The 17,330-nt window shown below is 39.4% G+C and overlaps 1 protein-coding gene across 2 annotated transcripts; it reads right to left on the bottom strand.

Moving 5' to 3' along the window:
* Nucleotides 1-1,488: 1,488 nt before the first annotated feature.
* On the bottom strand, nucleotides 1,489-17,322 carry LOC306888377 (cytochrome c oxidase subunit 4 isoform 1, mitochondrial-like). Of its 2 annotated transcripts, none has more exons than XM_079446617.1 (5): nucleotides 17,252-17,322; nucleotides 16,008-16,084; nucleotides 6,607-6,771; nucleotides 6,376-6,507; nucleotides 1,489-6,272 (listed from the first exon to the last, which is right to left on the bottom strand). In XM_079446617.1, the coding sequence occupies exons 1-5, from the start codon at nucleotides 17,296-17,298 to the stop codon at nucleotides 6,136-6,138; spliced, it is 558 nt and encodes a 185-aa protein (XP_079302743.1). In that variant the 5' UTR covers nucleotides 17,299-17,322; the 3' UTR covers nucleotides 1,489-6,135. The 2 variants fall into 2 exon arrangements, with proteins under 2 accessions (XP_079302743.1, XP_079302744.1); XM_079446618.1 differs by having other exon boundaries at nucleotides 5,918-6,272; nucleotides 17,205-17,259.
* Between the last annotated feature and the right edge of the window lie 8 nt (nucleotides 17,323-17,330).

The raw sequence follows: 17,330 nt of genomic DNA, 5'->3' as shown, positions 1-17,330 counted from the left end.
TTATACTTTGCAAGAGTATGTAAAATATTTGGAGTTTCATGATTGGCAGCTGCCAAGCCACTCCCTAGCAACCAAATATAGTACCCTAGCAACCAAAATCCAAAGAGGGATATCTTCCATTCTGAATGTCACAGAGGCATGGGAGTTGGTTTATATCATTCATAGTGACAAGAAGCCTTTGCAGTTTCATCATTGGCAGCTCCAAGCAACTCCATAGCAACCAAACAGAGGACCTTAGCAACCAAAATCCAAAGAGGTATATCTTACATTCTGAATGTCACAGAGACATGGGAGTTGGTTTATATCATTCATAGTGACAAGACGCCTTTGCAGTTTCATCACGCAACTCCATAGCAACCAAACAGAGTACCTTAGCAACCAAAATCCAAAGAGGTATATCTTCCATTCTGAATGTCACAGAGGCATGGGAGTTGGTTTGTATCATTCATACTGACAAGAAGCCTTTGGAATTTCATTATTGGCAGCTGCCAAGCCACTCCCTAGCAACCAAACAGTTTACCCTAGCAACCGAATGGCAAGACCTATATCTTTGCATCAGAATATCGTACAGACATGGGAGTTGGTTCTTTTGACTCATGCTAGCAAACTGGACTTGAAACATGCTAGTCATGCTAGCAGTGAATAGCTAAATGCTAATAGTCATTATCTAAGTGCTAATTTAAGCTAAGAACATGCTAGGAACTCTTTGAAACTCCATAGTAATGATCTATGACAACTAAAAACTACCTAGCAACACCCTAGGAACCACCCCAGGTACCATAGCAACCTCCACAAGTACCCTAGCAACTGCATAGCAACACCATAGCAACCACTCCAAGTACCCTAGCAACCACATAGCAACACTTTAGTAACCACCCTGGGTACCCTAGCAACAGCCCTAGCAACCATCCTGGGTACCCTTGCAACCGCATAGCAACACCCTAGCAACCACCCCAAGTACCCTAGCAACCACATAGCAACACCTTAGCAACCACCCTGGGGACCCTAGCAACCGCCCTAGCAACCATCCTGGGCACCCTAGCAACCGCATAGCAACACCCTAGCAACCACCCCAAGTACCCTAGCAACCACATAGCAACACCTTAGCAACCGCCCTAAAAACAATCCTGGGTACCCTAGAAACCGCATAGCAACGCCCTAGCAACCACCCCAAGTACCCTAGCAACCACATAGCAACACCTAGCAACCACCCTGGGTACCCTAGCAACCGCCCTAGCAACCATCGTGGGTACCCTAGCAACCGCATAGCAACACCCTAGCAACCACCCCAAGTACCCTAGCACCCTAGCTACCCCCTAGCAACCAATCTGGGTACCCTATCAACGGCCCTAGCAACCGCCCAGCAGTGCCAAGGAAACCACTCAAGCCAACCTAGCAACCGAGTGGCGAGTTTTGCCACGCCAAGCACCCACTCACATTTTCTTCAGGAAATGTACATTCTAGTTTTTTTTTTTTTTCTTCTTTATTCCGCCGTTATTTCGGCGCGCTACTCCTCCCGCAGTTTTTGTCACAGACCCATGAATGAGGCGTCAAATCGTGCGGATTATTCGGGAATGGTGTGCTATGACTTTTATAAGCGATCGGGGGTACGGTGTTCGCCCCAGGGGAGAAAAAGCGGCCCAAAAATCGCATTGACTTAACATTGCGACAAACTTTAACGAATCATAGCTCAGAGCGAGGATTTCGCAGAAACTTGTGATTTGCCACATTTGAAGAGGCTGGCAGGCTCTTTAAGAACATACCTCACAATGGGTAAAAGTTGCACTCCTGGGGGGCAGGAGCTGCCCAAAATTTCCCATTGACTTACTATGGAGCAGGACGTCCCATGAAATGCATGCTTTTCACCTACTATGGTAAATTGAATAGGGATTTTGTATTGAACATAGTTCTGGATCACAGTGTCATAGAGACAAGGGGGCGGGCTCATATTATTCAGACGACCAATCAATCTCTCAGGATCGTTGTGAAGCTATCAAGCCACGCCCTAGCAACCATTTAGAGCACCTTAGCAACAAGTTCCATAGACCTCCATTGAAAGAGATTAAAGGGATATCTCCGGACTGAATTGTCATAGAAACATGAGGGTGGTCTCATTTGACTCGGGCCAGCAAACAGCCAATCATGAATCACCTCAACACTTCCTAGCCCCTCCCTAGCAACCATTGTCGAGCACCCTAGCAACCAAAATCCAAAGAGGGATATCTTCCATTCTGAATGTCACAGAGGCATGGGAGTTGGTTTATATCATTCATAGTGACAAGAAGCCTTTGCAGTTTCATCATTGGCAGCTGCCAAGCAACTCCATAGCAACCAAAAAGAGTACCCTAGCAACCAAAATCCAAACAATACAATACAATACACTTTATTGTCCCCAATGGGGAAATTTGTCTTGGACCCTGGAGCCCGCATACACATACACTGATCAACATTACATTTCATGATTACATTAAAAACCACATTCCAAACTGCAGTAAGAATCATAACCAGCAAGGGTTACATAAATTACATATTTAAAAGTCTAATTGACATAGGTACAAAGGACTTCTTAAAACGAATATATCTGCACATAGGCAGCCTATATCGTCTGCCAGAAGGCAACAACTCATACTCAGGGTATAAACTATGTGAAGGATCAGATAATATCTTAGTGACCTCCTGAAGGACAGACTGCTCATAAGATGATTCCAAAAGAGGGATATCATCCATTCTGAATGTCACAGAGGCACGGGAGTTGGTTTATATCATTCATAGTGACAAGAAGCCTTTGCAGTTTTATCTTTGGCAGCTGCCAAGCAACTCCATAGCAACCAAATAGAGTACCCTAGCAACCAAAATCCAAAGAGGGATATCTTCCATTCTGAATGTCACAAAGGCATGGGAGTTGGTTTATATCATTCATAGTGACAAGAAGCCTTTGGAGTTTCATGATTAGCAGCTGCCAAGCCACTCCCTAGCAACCAAACAGAGTACCCTAGCAACCAAAATCCAAAGAGGGATATCTTCCATTCAAGCACACAGAATACTACTTACACCCTAGCAACTGAGTGGCGAGTTTTGCCACTGCAAGCACCCACTCACATTTTCTTCAGGAAATGTACATTCTAGTTATTTTTCTTCCGTATAAACTTTGGCACGTAACTCGTCCCGCACCGTTTGACACAGACCCATGAAACAGGTACAAATCGTGCGGCCTATTGATGAATGGTGTGCTATGACTTTTATAAGCGATTGGGTGTACGATGATCGTACAGGGGCGAAAAATCAGCCGAAAAATCCCATAGACAATGCATTGCGGCCAACTTTGACGGCTCGTAGCTCAGAGCGAGAATTTCGTAGAAATTTGTGAATCACCACATTTGAAGAGGCTATCAGGCTGTGCGAGAACATTCCCCGCAATGGGGTCTAAGTTGTACCCCTGGGGCGCAAGAGCCCCCCAAAGTTGCCCCATTGACATACTATGGTGAGGGACGGCCTGTCAAACAGCACACAATTTTTCCTACTATGGTAATTTACATAGGAACTTTGCATTGAACATAACTCTGCATCACAATGTCATAGAGACATGGGGATGGGCTAGTTTGACTCGGGCAGCAAACAGCCAATCATGAACCACCATAGACACTTACTAGCCACGCCCTAGCAACCACTGTCGAGCACCCTAGCAACCAAAACGCAAACAGGCATATCTTCAAATATGAATGTCATAGAGACATGGGGGTGGGCTCATTTTACTCAGGCAACCAATCAGATCAGGACCACTGTGAAGCTGTCAAGCCACGCCCTAGCAACCATTTAGAGCACCCTAGCAACTGATCCCATGGACTGCCATTATAAAAGTCTAGACGGATATCTTTAGATCACAGTTTTATAGAGACATGGGGGTGGGCTAGCTTCACTCAGGGCAGCAAAAAAACAATCATGAACCACTACTGGCCCTTCCTAGCCACACCCTAGCAACCATTATTGATGACCCTAGCAACGCAATCCCAAAGAGGTGTATCTTCAAATCTGAATGTCATAGAGATTTGGGGGGTTGTTTATGTCATTCTTACTGACTAGTATAATCATTGGCAGCTGCCAAGCCACTCCCTAGCAACCAAACAGTGTACCCTAGCAACCGTCTGGCAAGACCTATATATTTGCATCAGAATATCGTACAGACATGGGAGTCTGTCATCAACTACTGTTGTTTTCTCAGTCGATCAGGTCGTTGTTGGTTGCTGGTGGTTTCCAAACTCTTGATTTCTCCATGCCCTTTGTTTTTGCTAGAGCTCTAACTGACTTCCTCTTTTCTTTTAGCATCCAAATTGCAAATTCTTAGCTGGTAAAACATCTATGTGTTGAATCACCCAATAATAAAATGTGACATTCTGTAGTTTTGTCTCATATTCATCTATTCATATTGGTATATGTCTTGACTCCACAGCCAACAGAGCAATATTGTCTTTACTGTTCCAATACTTTTGGAGGGAACTGTATCTCAACAAGACCAGATGAAACTTCTAAACTATCTTAGCTAATAGATTGTGTAAAAAATGTAAAAGATTGGATGACCAATAATTTACTCCTATTAAATTCAGATAAGACAAGAGATATTACTTATTGGACCAAAAAAAACAGTACACAGAATCTCTTTTGCAACAATTTGCAACTAGACGGATGCACTGTTATGTCCTCTAAAGTAAAAAATCTGGGTGTTATATTAGACAGCAACTTGTCCTTTGAAATCATATTTCCCATGTTACAAAAACAGCATTCTTCCATCTTAGAAACATTGCCAAGCTTCGAAACATGCTACCTGTTTCTGATGCAGAAAAGTTAGTTCATGCATTCATGACCTCTAGACTGTACTATTGTAATGCACTGCTAGGTGGTTGTCCTGCATCTTCAATAAACAAGCTACAGATAGTCCAAAATGCAGCGGCTAGAGCTCTTACCAGGTCAAGAAAATATGATCATATTACCCCAATTTTAGTCTCTGTTCTGGCTACCAATTAAGTTCCGTATCAGTTACAAAATATTATTACTTGCCTATAAGGCCCTAAATAATTTAGCTCCTGCATACCTAACTTGTCTTCTACCACGCTACAATCCAACCCGCTCCCTAAGGTCGCAAAACTCTGGACTTTTGGTAGTACCTAGGATAGCAAAGTCCACTAAAGGAGGTAGTTTTTCACATTTGAAAGAATGCTTTATAAACATGTTAACATTGATTACCTTATTCATGCTGTTGCTAATGATTCCTTTGTCATGCATGGCTGATATAGTTTACATGCAGACAGACCTCAGACTTGCATTATAGACCCAAGATAATTGCACTTATGCATTACAGTGAGACTACACGTCACTAAAACTAGTATTACACGGATTCCAGTAATATTTAACCAAATTATAATTAGTATGAATTCAAACGAAAACAGTTGCTGTGACAGAGCTTCCGGAATTCTGCCGCAATAAAAACATTAAATCTGTTGACATCACAAGACAGAACTTGACCCTCTTGTGACAGCGCAGCGTCGGAGCGTACTCGTCCACAATGCCGCAGAATGACTCAATCTAGGAAGAATTGGAAAACTTAAGCGAAACTTATCTAAAAACAATAGACTCAATTCTCCCATAGCACACGTTTTTGTGTTCCTTATTTAACCCACTTGATTCAGATCATCTGCTTCTTAGGAGAGGACTCTTGAATTGAACCGAAAATGTCAAGTAAGAGAGACATACAGAATGTGCAGTGCTGTGGGTCCTCAGAGTAATGTTAGGCAGAAGCCTAACAAATCAGTAAACAACTGCATTTTCATCCAAAAGTGTTTTTCAATTTCATTACTCCTAAATAAACATTGAGGACAGTTTAAAGAGACTTACTAACTTCTCATTCCATTTTTCAAATAATTTTCTAATAATTGCTGATTTGATTGTTGAAATAGGATCTGAAAATAAAATACATGTAAAGACAAAATAAGACAATCACATTGATACATATTGATTTTTATTTATGATACATAACCTTAAGAGGAAGCAAACTTCCAAAATCATTCAGAAGTAACAGTGGAGAAAAAAAAATATAGACTTGTCTGTTTTGTTGGATTATTAATTGTGGGCCTGGTCTGCAATTTATTTCTTCCAAGCATTGTTTTCATAGTCCCATTTGGCTGAAAAGCCCTCAACAGGGTTGATCCTCATATCCAGCATTCTCTGAACCTCCTTCTGCTTGTATTCAGGGTCAAATGTATGGGGAACATCTCCATAAACTAAACACAGACAGAAGACATACACATTCAATAACTGTACGCAGGTATGATCCTGGATGAGGTAAGCAATACTTGTATATAGTTGAAGTCAAGCTAAACTTACCATACTTCCTCTGCCACAAGACAACTAAGCCAGTGAAGCCAAAGAAAAAGAAAATTCCTGCAACTACTGATTTCCACTCTCCTGTTCCCTTGTCCATTTCAGCAAAGCTCTCCTTGAAGCTGATGCGATATACTGAAATCAACCATTAAGAGAAGGCAATTAGCATATTAAAATAAAAACTCAAAAGCCTAAACCAACAGAGAAGTCTTCAAAAATACTCATATCACACACATGCAATCTTTTCCTCTTTGGACAGCGCAGCCCAGGATCCCTTCTCTTTTTCCTTTAGAGACTTCTGCTCAGGACTCAGCTGCTGCACAAACTTGATATCAGGAAGAGGGCTCTCTCGTCGGTCAAAGTATGCTGGCAGTGTGTAGTCCTCAACCTTAGCAACTCCTGAGAGGACAAGTAAAACAACTGTTACACAATTTACACACACTTGATTTTTTTTTTCTTTGTATTCATCAAAAGAATCAAAGTTAAAAAGAACAGCATTTATTTCAAAAAGAAATTTTTACAATACACAATGCTATTCAAAAGTTTGGGGTCAGTAATTTTTTTTTCTTTTTAAATTAATACTTTTATTCAGGAGGGATGTGTTAAATGAATAAATGTCATAGTAAAGACTTATATTGTTAGAAAAGATTTCTATTTTGAACAAATGCTGTTCTATATTTTCATCAAGGAATCAAAGAAAAAAGTATCACAGGTTTCAAAAAACTATTAAGAACTATTACTATTCAAAAAACTATTACTGCTAAAATATTAAGCAGCACAACAGTTTCAACACTCATAATAAGTCAGCATGTTAGAATGATTTCTGAAGGATCATGTGACACTGAAGACTGGAGTAATGATGCTGAAAATTCGGCGCTGCGTCACAGAAATAAATTATATTTTAAAGTATTTTAAAATAGGAAACCAATGTAATATTGTGAAATCTTATTGCAATTTCTTATAGTTTTTTCTGTATCTTCGATCAAATTAATACAGCCTTGATGAGCAGAAGAGACTACCTTAAAAAAAAAAAAATTCTTACTGATCCTAAATTTTTGAGCAGCGGTGTATATATATTATTATATATTAGGGCTGTCAGTTTAACGCTTTAGCTTAGTTATGAAAAAAATAACGCAATTAAAATATTTTAACGCAGTTAAGGCACTGGCCCCGCCCCCAGGTCTGTGTGTCATCTTGCATTTCATACAGTTGACTTGACAAATAGGATGCAGGACAACTCCAAAAATGCAGCTATTCCCTAAAAATTCAATATATTATGGCAAAAATTCCCCCGTATGAGTTTTTGTCTCATGTTTATATCATATGGTAAGTGATATCACACCAGCAGCGAGAGCAATATCACACGAGTCCTTTGCACAATCTGATTCTGCTTTAGCCTAGATTTAATCTGCTGATTTTGTCTGGCCAGAGGAGAATGACACTATTTCGAGAAATTATTTCCCCGTCTAATTACTGTAAAGCTGATATAAAGCCACCCAGCTTTATATCAATCCGATGTAAAGCTGCTTTGACAATTTGCATTGTTAAAAGCGCTATACAAATAATATTGACTTGACGAGTGCTGTTTTTGTCACGAAGAACACGAGTGCAAATGTGATTTTATACAACAGTTCAGTAAATAAGCAGCTAATATTGTGCGTTTTGTTTAATTTTGCCAACGGAAATATTACCTATAAAGCCACAGCAGAACTGTTGTGCATCTCCGAGCAACACAATCCGCGTTTTGAACGAATCGGCTAATTCATCAACCGAATTCCTGAATGAATCAGCCGTCTGAATGAATCGACTCAAAGACATTAACCGCCATCTGCTGGTAGTTTTAGTTTCTGCTTTAGAGTATCATTTCATTTACTTAAAGGGGTCATCGGATGCAAAATTCACTTTTCAAGTTGTTTGAACATAAATGTGTGTTGGGAGTGTGTACACATCCATCCTATAATGATAAAAAAAAATCCACCCAGTGTTTTTTTTTTTTTTTAAATCCTTATTTTAAAATCTCCTCTCTCAAATCAGGCTGTCCTGAGACTCCTGTCAGAATGACGTAGTTCTATACAATCCCCTCCCACTATAGTTGATTGACAAGGGCGTCAAATCCCACCCTGAGTGAACTGAATGAGCTGTAAACAGTCTGACCGCCATCGACTCCAGTGCAGGGGAAGACAAGATGTCTCAGATTAAGCGATTGAGGTATTTTGTTGTTGGATGTAATAATGAATATAGCAGTCATCATTTACTCCTGACATCTGAGCCGCTGAAGAGCAGAGGATTAACGTTACTTTCGCTTTGAAGTGAATGCACCGATCCCCAATCTGCCTAAATGCGTCTATGTTCGCGGGAATCATTCGTAATCAAGCTTCATCTACAGAAGTGAGTATAACGTTTTTTTTTTTTTTTATGAATCTTTGCAAATCACCTTTCCTAATAACATGCTAGTTAGCCAATTTCACGGCTAAAGTAAACAGTACTGCTCGTCACCCCACGGAAGAGAGGGGCGAGCAGAGCTCATTAGCATTTTAAGCAACATGGACTAAAAAACGGCTTGATGAAAACAGCAGGATGTGTTTTTTACACTACCATTGAGAAATTTTAACCAAAGTATGTTATAGACTTTTCATTAAGACCCTAAAGAATCATATCAACTTGTGGAAAATGGGCATCCGATGACCCCTTTAAAAAAAAAACACACATTACAGGGATAATTCACCAAAAATAAATGAATTCCGTCATCATTTACTCACCCTCATGTCGTTTCAAACCTGAATGACTTACTTTTGCACAACATAGAAGGTATTTTGAATACTTTTTGTAACTAAGATGTTTTGCTCACTAGTAACTTTCACTGCATGAACAAAAAATACTGAGATGTTTCTCGAATTATCTTATGTTCCATTCGCCATGTTAGGCCATTGTAGCCTAAAAATTTAACAAGTTTAAATGATCTTTTGGGGGTATTTTCACAGCCAAATTTAGTTTGCGATTAATTAGATTAAAAATTTGAAATCGACTGACAGCCCTAATATATACAGTTGCATCTCAAAAAATTAGAATATCGTGAAAGTCTTTTTTTTTGGTAACAGTTTAAAAAGTGAAACTTTCCTATGTTCTAGATTCATTACATGTAAAGTAAAACATCTCAAAAGGTTTTTTATTTTATTTTGATTAAAGCTTATAGCTCATGAAAGTCAAAAATGCAGCATCTCAAAAAAAATTAATATTTCCTAAGATCATTATTTTATTAAATAATCCTAAAATTATTTTATTTTATTCTTTTATTTTATTTTTTCTACTTTTCTTCTCTTAATATTTGTATACTTTATAATTGCACTGTCCTTGGAGCGGACCTGACCTACATTTCACTGCTGGTTATACTCTGTATAATTGTGTATGTGACAAATAAAACTCTTGAATCTTGAGATCAATAAAAAAAAAAAAAGGGATTTGCAAAACAGAAAAGTTCAAGTTCTTTAAAGTATGCACTCAATACTTGGTCAGGGCTACTTTAGCATGAATTCCAGTATCAGTGAGGTGTGGCATGGAAGCGATCAGCCTGTGGCACTGCTGAGGCACTATTGAGCCTTCAGCTCATCTGTATTATTGGACTGACTTTCTCATCTTTCTCTTGAAAATATCCCATAGATTTCATATGGGGTTCAGGTCAGGAATAGGAAGTCAGCATCTCCATAAAGCTTGTCAGCAGATGGGAGTATAAAGTGCTCCAAAATCTCCTGGTAGATGGCTGCATTGACTTTGGACTTGATAAAACACAATGGACCAACACCAGCAGACATGACGGCACCCCAAATCGTCACTGACTTTGGAAACTTCACACTGGACTTCAAGCAACTTGGATTCTGTGCCACTCCAGTCTTCGTCCAGACTCCAGACCTTGATTTCCAAATGAAATGCAAAATTTACTTTTATCTGTAAAGAGAACCTTGGACCACTGAGCAACAGTCCAGTTATTTTTCTCCTTAGCCCAGGTAAGATGCTTCTGACATTTTTTCTAGGATGCACCGATACCACTTTTTCCAGTACTCGCCCGATACCAATACTTAAATTTTTGGTACTTGCCGATACAGAGTACCGATACCGATATTTTTACATTTTTTAAATATTGGGTAAAGAAAACAAATATGTAAAATGTTAGTTGATTAACTTCATTTATCAAATAGATACTGTCAAACCAAAATTTATTCAGACACCTTCAACATTTCTCACATTTTATTCGCTATAGTTTAGAAAATGCTAATAAAATATTACAAGAACTCCAAGTTAAACTGTGTCAGAACAAATTTAGCTTGATAATACCTTTCTATCAATCAATCAAAATGATTCAGACAGCTGTTGGTATGACAATATTTACACAACTATCAATACTTTGTCGGGCCACCCTTAGCCTTAATGGCAGCCTGTAGTCTCCTGGGCATGCTGTCAACCAGGTTCATGAAAGCCTGAATTTCAATTTTTTCCATTACTTGGTCTGAATAATTTTTGGTCTCACTTTTGTATCAATTTTACTGGTAGTCCACTGTATGAAGAATTTTTGGGTATAATGTGTCACAGTTTACTTTATTTTGCTATCCTCAGTTACTTAAATTAACTATAGTGTCCTGCACCCACTAGTAAAAAAAAAAAAAAAACTGTATATCCTTTGGTTATTTTTCACAATTATGCCCATTAAAATGTAATTTACAATTTTTTGTTACTTTCACTGTTAATTTTTTATTTATTTATTTGCTCTATGGTACATAATCTTAAATAGCATTAGAGCTGCTCCATTGCAGCGGCTCAGTGCTGTAACCACGATTTTTGCTGTAATAATGCAGGGAACCACTCGTTATAAATCAATCATTTTCAGATATAGAATTATTATTATTTTTTTCATCTGAAACATTTAGATTTCAAAGCCATATAATTGCAGAAACACGCATGAAGCAAGGAAAACACGCACAGCGCGCGCACTTATGTGTACCGGAGCAGATGAAAGGGACAAGTACAGAACAGCCTAGCGCATTTCACACAGGCTGATAGTTTCACTTGTGTTTCACTCGTGTTCAATGCTTAAGGTTAAAAATAAATTATGTTTAAAGTGAATGAATGCCCCTATATGTTGTCATATATTTACGATTTAGTTTTAATTCAAATGATGCGTGCTGAGCGAACATCAATAAAGATCACACCACAGAAGTGCGCGCGCGCTCTCTCTATCTCTCTCTCCCTACTGTTAAGTAACTTGTGCATTGTTTTACTTACTCGTTTTTGACATTTCCGACCGAAGTACAAACTTTCCAGTGATATCTGTGAGAAAGGGATATTCACTCGACAAGCTCGCGCGCTGGATCCACTCAGCGTGTTTTGCTTATCAGCTTGCTCACATCAGCTATACAGGCATTAATACTGAATGTTTAACATTATATTCATTGCATGTACATTTTTAGACATCCTTAATCTCTAATAACTACATTCTGCTGTCTGTTTTTCTGTTGTTGGTGTTTCTTTGTCTGAATATGGCACTGATCACATGCGTGGTATCGGCGTTTAGTATCGGGGCATTTTAACGAATACGAGTACATGAGCTCAGTATCGACTAGGGGTGGCACGGTACACAGATGTCACGGTTCGGTACGTACCTCGGTTCGGGGGTCACGGTTCGATAAGATTTCGGTACGGTTCGGCATGTTTAGGGAAACACTATACTGTCAAATAACAATAAAGAACATAAGAATAATCTATCTAACTACAAGCAACAGCACAAATAAAAATACAATAGTGTAAAGATACAAATAAAATAATCAGTGATTTTCAGTTTTTTTTTTTTATAAATTGAATAAAGTAATCAAAGGTAAAAGAACATTGCATATTTGACTGTATAAATTAAAGATTACTCTTTATTAAAGTTACAAAAGCGATTCAATCAAGAGCAGTGAGTGATTTATTTGTTGTTGCTGTTTATTTAATATTAAGAAAGTGCTGTCACTTTAAGAGAAAGCACTGATACTGTACGCTCAGCCGGCTATATCTGCTATAGGATACTTACCAAGACGGGCATTTTGACAGAATTTTGTGTGAATTTATCCATTCAAACACAATTTCAGAGAGAGCTTCATATTTGCCCGCGTTCTGAAGCGCGCAGGTTTGCACGCTTCTGATGAGCGCACGCACAAATCTTCTCACTGCGCGCGCGAGCTCGCGTCCTCTGGCTCTTAAATGTTTGAACTGGCAGAGCTTACATGACTTTAATTTAAACGCCGATATCAACGTGTGCTGTTCAGGTCTCACCTGTGTGCGCGCGCTATCAGCACCCGGGTGATGACGGAATAAATGCTCATATTCCAGCATACGGCACTCGCATTGAACGAGTGAATGATTTGTCCACTTATTTTTTTTTTTCTTTCTCATCGCTGTTGTTGTAATGTACTGGGAGGCCAGAATGCGCATCCATTAATAGAAACATACATTAGCCGAACCCTATTTGTTTTACTTGTTATTTATAACAAACCACATGCGTTGTCAGAATTAAGTTGAACCGCGGTCCTAGCGCGTGCCGAACCGTGTGTGGAGAACCGTGCGGTTCGGTTTTTTTCCGCGAACCGTGCCACCCCTAGTATCGACCCGATACCAGTATCGGTGCATCCCTAATTTTTTCTGTTTCAGAAGTGGCTTGGTAGCCCTTTTCCTGAAGACGTCTGTGGTAGCCCTTTTCCTGAAGACGTCTGAGCGTGGTGACTCTTGATGCACTGACTCCAGCTTCAGTCCACTCCTTGTGAAGCTCTCACAAGTGTTTGAATCGGCTTTGCTTGACAGTATTCTCAAGCTTGCGGTCATCCCTGTTGCTTGTGCACCTTTTCCTACCCAATTTCTTCCTTCCAGTCAACTTTGCATTTAATATGCTTTGATACAGCACTCCTTAAACAGCCACCCCTTTCAGTAATGACCCTCTGTGACTTACCCTCTTTGTGGACGGTGTCACTGATTGTCTTCTGGACCATTGCCAAGTCAGCAGTGTTCCCCATTATGTATATTGTAGGGATGGTCATTTATTGAAACTCAAATGTAAATATTCTAATATTTTGAGATACTAGATTTTTGACTTTCAGGAGTTGTAAGCTCTAATCATCAAAATTAAAACAAAAAACTTTTTAAATGTTTTACTTTACATGTAATGAATCTAGAATATGGGAAAGATGCGCCTTTTGAAAAAAAAAAAAAAAGACTCATGATATTCAATTTTTTTGCAATGCACCTGTGTGTATACAAGTATTATACACACACACACACGCATATATATATATATATATATATATATATATATATATATATATATATATATATACACACACACACACACACATGCATACATACACAGTTGAGCAAAAAGTATTCAGTCAGCCACCAATTGTGCAAGTTCTCCCACTTAAAAAGATGAGAGAGGCCTGTAATTTTCATCATAGGTACACTTCAACTGTGAGAGACAGAATGGGGGTAAAGAATCCAGGAAATCACATTGTAGGATTTTTAATGAACTGGTAAATTCCTCGGTAAAATAAGGCTACGTCCACACGAAGCCAGATTTCTCCCTATCCGATCTTTTTTTTTTGCCTCAAATTCCGTAAACACGGAGTCGTCTCAGGAAATATCTGTGTCCACACGGAATCACTGAAAATGACTAAAAATGATGTAGTACACATGCCAGACCAATATATGGCGCTGTAATTCTGCCACAGAGATACACAAAAAAAACAGAAGAAGACTTGGACCATGTGCGTAAACCTTGCGCGCTGAATATAAACTAACACACAAAGCAGAAGATTTTGCTTTAATAAAACTAATGAGCTCAGTAGGTTCTGCAGCACGAACACAGACACGTAGTCTGACATTGTTGTTGTTGTTGTCGCTGTTATGTGACGCAGCGGTGTCTGATTAGGGGCGAGATGTGGGCTGATGATGTCATCGTTTCAGAAAATATACGGATTCACCGTCCACACGAAAACGGCGTTTTCAAATTTATCCACCCTGGGACCCGGTTTCAAAAATGATCGGTTTCACTCTTCGAAAACGCCGGTTTCGTGTGGACGAAACGCCTATACGGTAAAAAATGTATGCGTATACAGAGAAACGCATCTTCGTGTGGACGGGGCCTAAGTATTTGGTCACCTACAAACAAGCAAGATTTCTGCCTCTCACAGACCTGTAACAACTTCTTTAAGAGGCTCCTCTGTCCTCCACTCGTTACCTGTATTAATGGCCTGTTTGAACTCGTTATCAGTATAAAAGACATCTGTCCACAACCTCAAACAGTCACACTCCAAACTCCACTATGGCCAAGACCAAAGAGCTGTCGAAGGACACCAGAAACAAAATTGTAGATCTGCACCAGGCTGGGAAGACTGAATCTGCAATAGGCAAGCAGCTTGGTGTGAAGAAATCAACTGTGGGAGCAATTATTAGAAAATGGAAGACATACAAGACCACTGATAATCTCCCTCGATCTGGGGCTCCACGCAAGATCTCACCCCGTGGGGTCAAAATGATCACAAGAACGGTGAGCAAAAATCCCAGAACCACACGGGGGGACCTAGTGAATGACCTGCAGAGAGCTGGGACCAAAGTAACAAAGGCTACCATCAGTAACACACTACGCCGCCAGGGACTCAAATCCTGCAGTGCCAGACGTGTCCCCCTGCTTAAGCCAGTACATGTCCGGGCCCGTGTGAAGTTTGCTAAAGAGCATTTGGATGATCCAGAAGAGGATTAGGAGAATGTCATATGGTCAGATGAAACCAAAATAGAACTTTTTGGTAAAAACTCAACTCGTCGTGTTCGGAGGAGAAAGAATGCGGAGTTGCATCCAAAGAACACCATACTTACTGTGAAGCATGGGGGTGGAAACATCATGCTTTGGGGCTGTTTTTCTGCAAAGGGACCAGGACGACTGATCCGTGTAAAGGAAAGAATGAATGGGGCCATGTATCGGGAGATTTTGAGTGAAAACCTCCTTCCATCAGCAAGGGCATTGAAGATGAAACGTGGCTGGGTCTTTCAGCATGACAATGATCCCAAACACACCACCCGGGCAACGAAGGAGTGGCTTCGTAAGAAGCATTTCAAGGTCCTGGAGTGACCTAGCCAGTCTCCAGATCTCAACCCCATAGAAAATCTTTGGAGGGAGTTGAAAGTCCGTGTTGCCCAGCGACAGCCCCAAAACATCACTGCTCTAGAGGAGATCTGCATGGAGGAATGGGCCAAAATACCAGCAACAGTGTGTGAACCTTGTGAAGACTTACAGACAACGTTTGACCTCTGTCATTGCCAACAAAGGGTATATAACAAAGTATTGAGATGAACTTTTGTTATTGACCAAATACTTATTTTCCACCATAATTTGCAAATAAATTCATTACAAATCCTACAATGTGATTTCCTGGATTCTTTCCCCCCATTCTGTCTCTCACAGTTGAAGTGTACCTATGATGAAAATTACAGGCCTCTCTCATCTTTTTAAGTGGGAGAACTTGCACAATTGGTGGCTGACTAAATACTTTTTTGCCCAACTGTATATATATAAAAATATAGGCTCATCCACACACACACACACAAGTTGGCATGTAGCTTACCATGTCCATCACGCAGGCAGATGGAAGTAGACAAGGCCCGATTACCAACAAGACGAAATACTCTAGTTGCCAACATCCTGTGAAAGATCAAACAGTAAATGTAAATGAGAAAGTAATATTCCTTCTTTCCACTTTGAGAAATCTGAAATTGAACAAAGTTTAAACATCAAATAACTTGAGAACAAGTTTAATTATATAAACACCCAGTCACAGTAGTACATTTAACTTCAAGCTAAATCTAAGGGCAATGATGTAATTTGGAACAAAATCTGACTAAAATGAAGGCTTTTTGGAGCTTTTTTTCCCCCAACAAGTCAGTCCATTTAGATCACATACAAGAAAAAACATGAATACACTGGTGTCCCAAAACTGATGCAAACATACATGCAGTATACTGGTGCATTTCGGAAATGTTTTCAAACTTCATCTGGTAAATGGAAGAACAGGATTCCTAATTTCAGTGCTTCAAGGGTGAACTTTACTATCAAAGCCTAATTTGTATTTATATTAACTTATGTGTACATTGCTTATGCATGTTGTTCGTGGTATCCCTGAAAAAAGGTATATTTCCTGTTTCATAAAATAAAAAAATAAAAATTATATATATATATATACAGACACATTTTTTTGCTTCTTACAGGACATCCGTTAAATCGCATTGCTATCATTATGATTAATTAAGGCAGAAAACACTAATTTACAATATAAGAAGTCATTTAAAGTTCATCACTCATTAAAAAGAAAATAAACAAAACCACGACATGTAGTTACAATCGCTTTACTATGGGATCGTCATAATATTTATTTAAACAACTTAAAAAGGATTGTCAGCGCATAACGCAACACAATGTTTGGCATGATCAGGTTAACTAACACTGCAAGGTCATATAGTCGCTGGGATTTTTTAAACAACAAAAATATGGCATTTACCTCTAGAATGCACTTAATACATTAATAAACAATGTGACTGAGTATCCTAAAGTCTGTTTTACTCTGTTGCACCGTGATGGATAGATTAGAACACATGTAAGTTACCGGTGTAATGCTAAAGCTAAAGCTAAAACTCAAATACAGTATCAGTCATCAACCACAGTAGCCTCAATGTCACGAACACAATTTCAAACACACTCAGATACTCGCTCAACACATTAAACAATACAAACAAAGCTTTATTAAATCAGAAGATATAGAGCTTACAGATACCAAAATAAAGCTGCAAAAAAAATAAAAATGATCTCACAAACCTCGCGCCTCCGTCGAAGAGCGTCTCGCTGCAGCCTGCGGTGGACATCCAACCCCGCCCACATCCAAGCGTGACGTCAC

Source organism: Barbus barbus, assembly GCF_936440315.1.
Source record: "Barbus barbus genome assembly, chromosome: 22".
NCBI lineage: Eukaryota > Metazoa > Chordata > Actinopteri > Cypriniformes > Cyprinidae > Barbus > Barbus barbus.
The sequence above is the reverse complement of the archived record's forward strand: the minus strand, read 5'-3'. Positions and strand labels throughout refer to the sequence as shown.

What these genes read in the sequence shown, in the direction of transcription:
- LOC306888377 (XM_079446617.1), bottom strand. Translation starts at nt 17,298, where the DNA reads ATGTCCACCGCAGGCTGCAGCGAGACGCTCTTCGACGGAGGCGCGAG. An exon ending in CTGCCTGCGTGATGGACATG is followed by an intron (nt 6,772 to 16,007) that starts GTAAGCTACATG and finishes TTGTCCTCTCAG; the next exon opens with GAGTTGCTAAGGTTGAGGAC. An exon ending in CAAAGAGGAAAAGATTGCAT is followed by an intron (nt 6,508 to 6,606) that starts GTGTGTGATATG and finishes GGTTGATTTCAG; the next exon opens with TATATCGCATCAGCTTCAAG.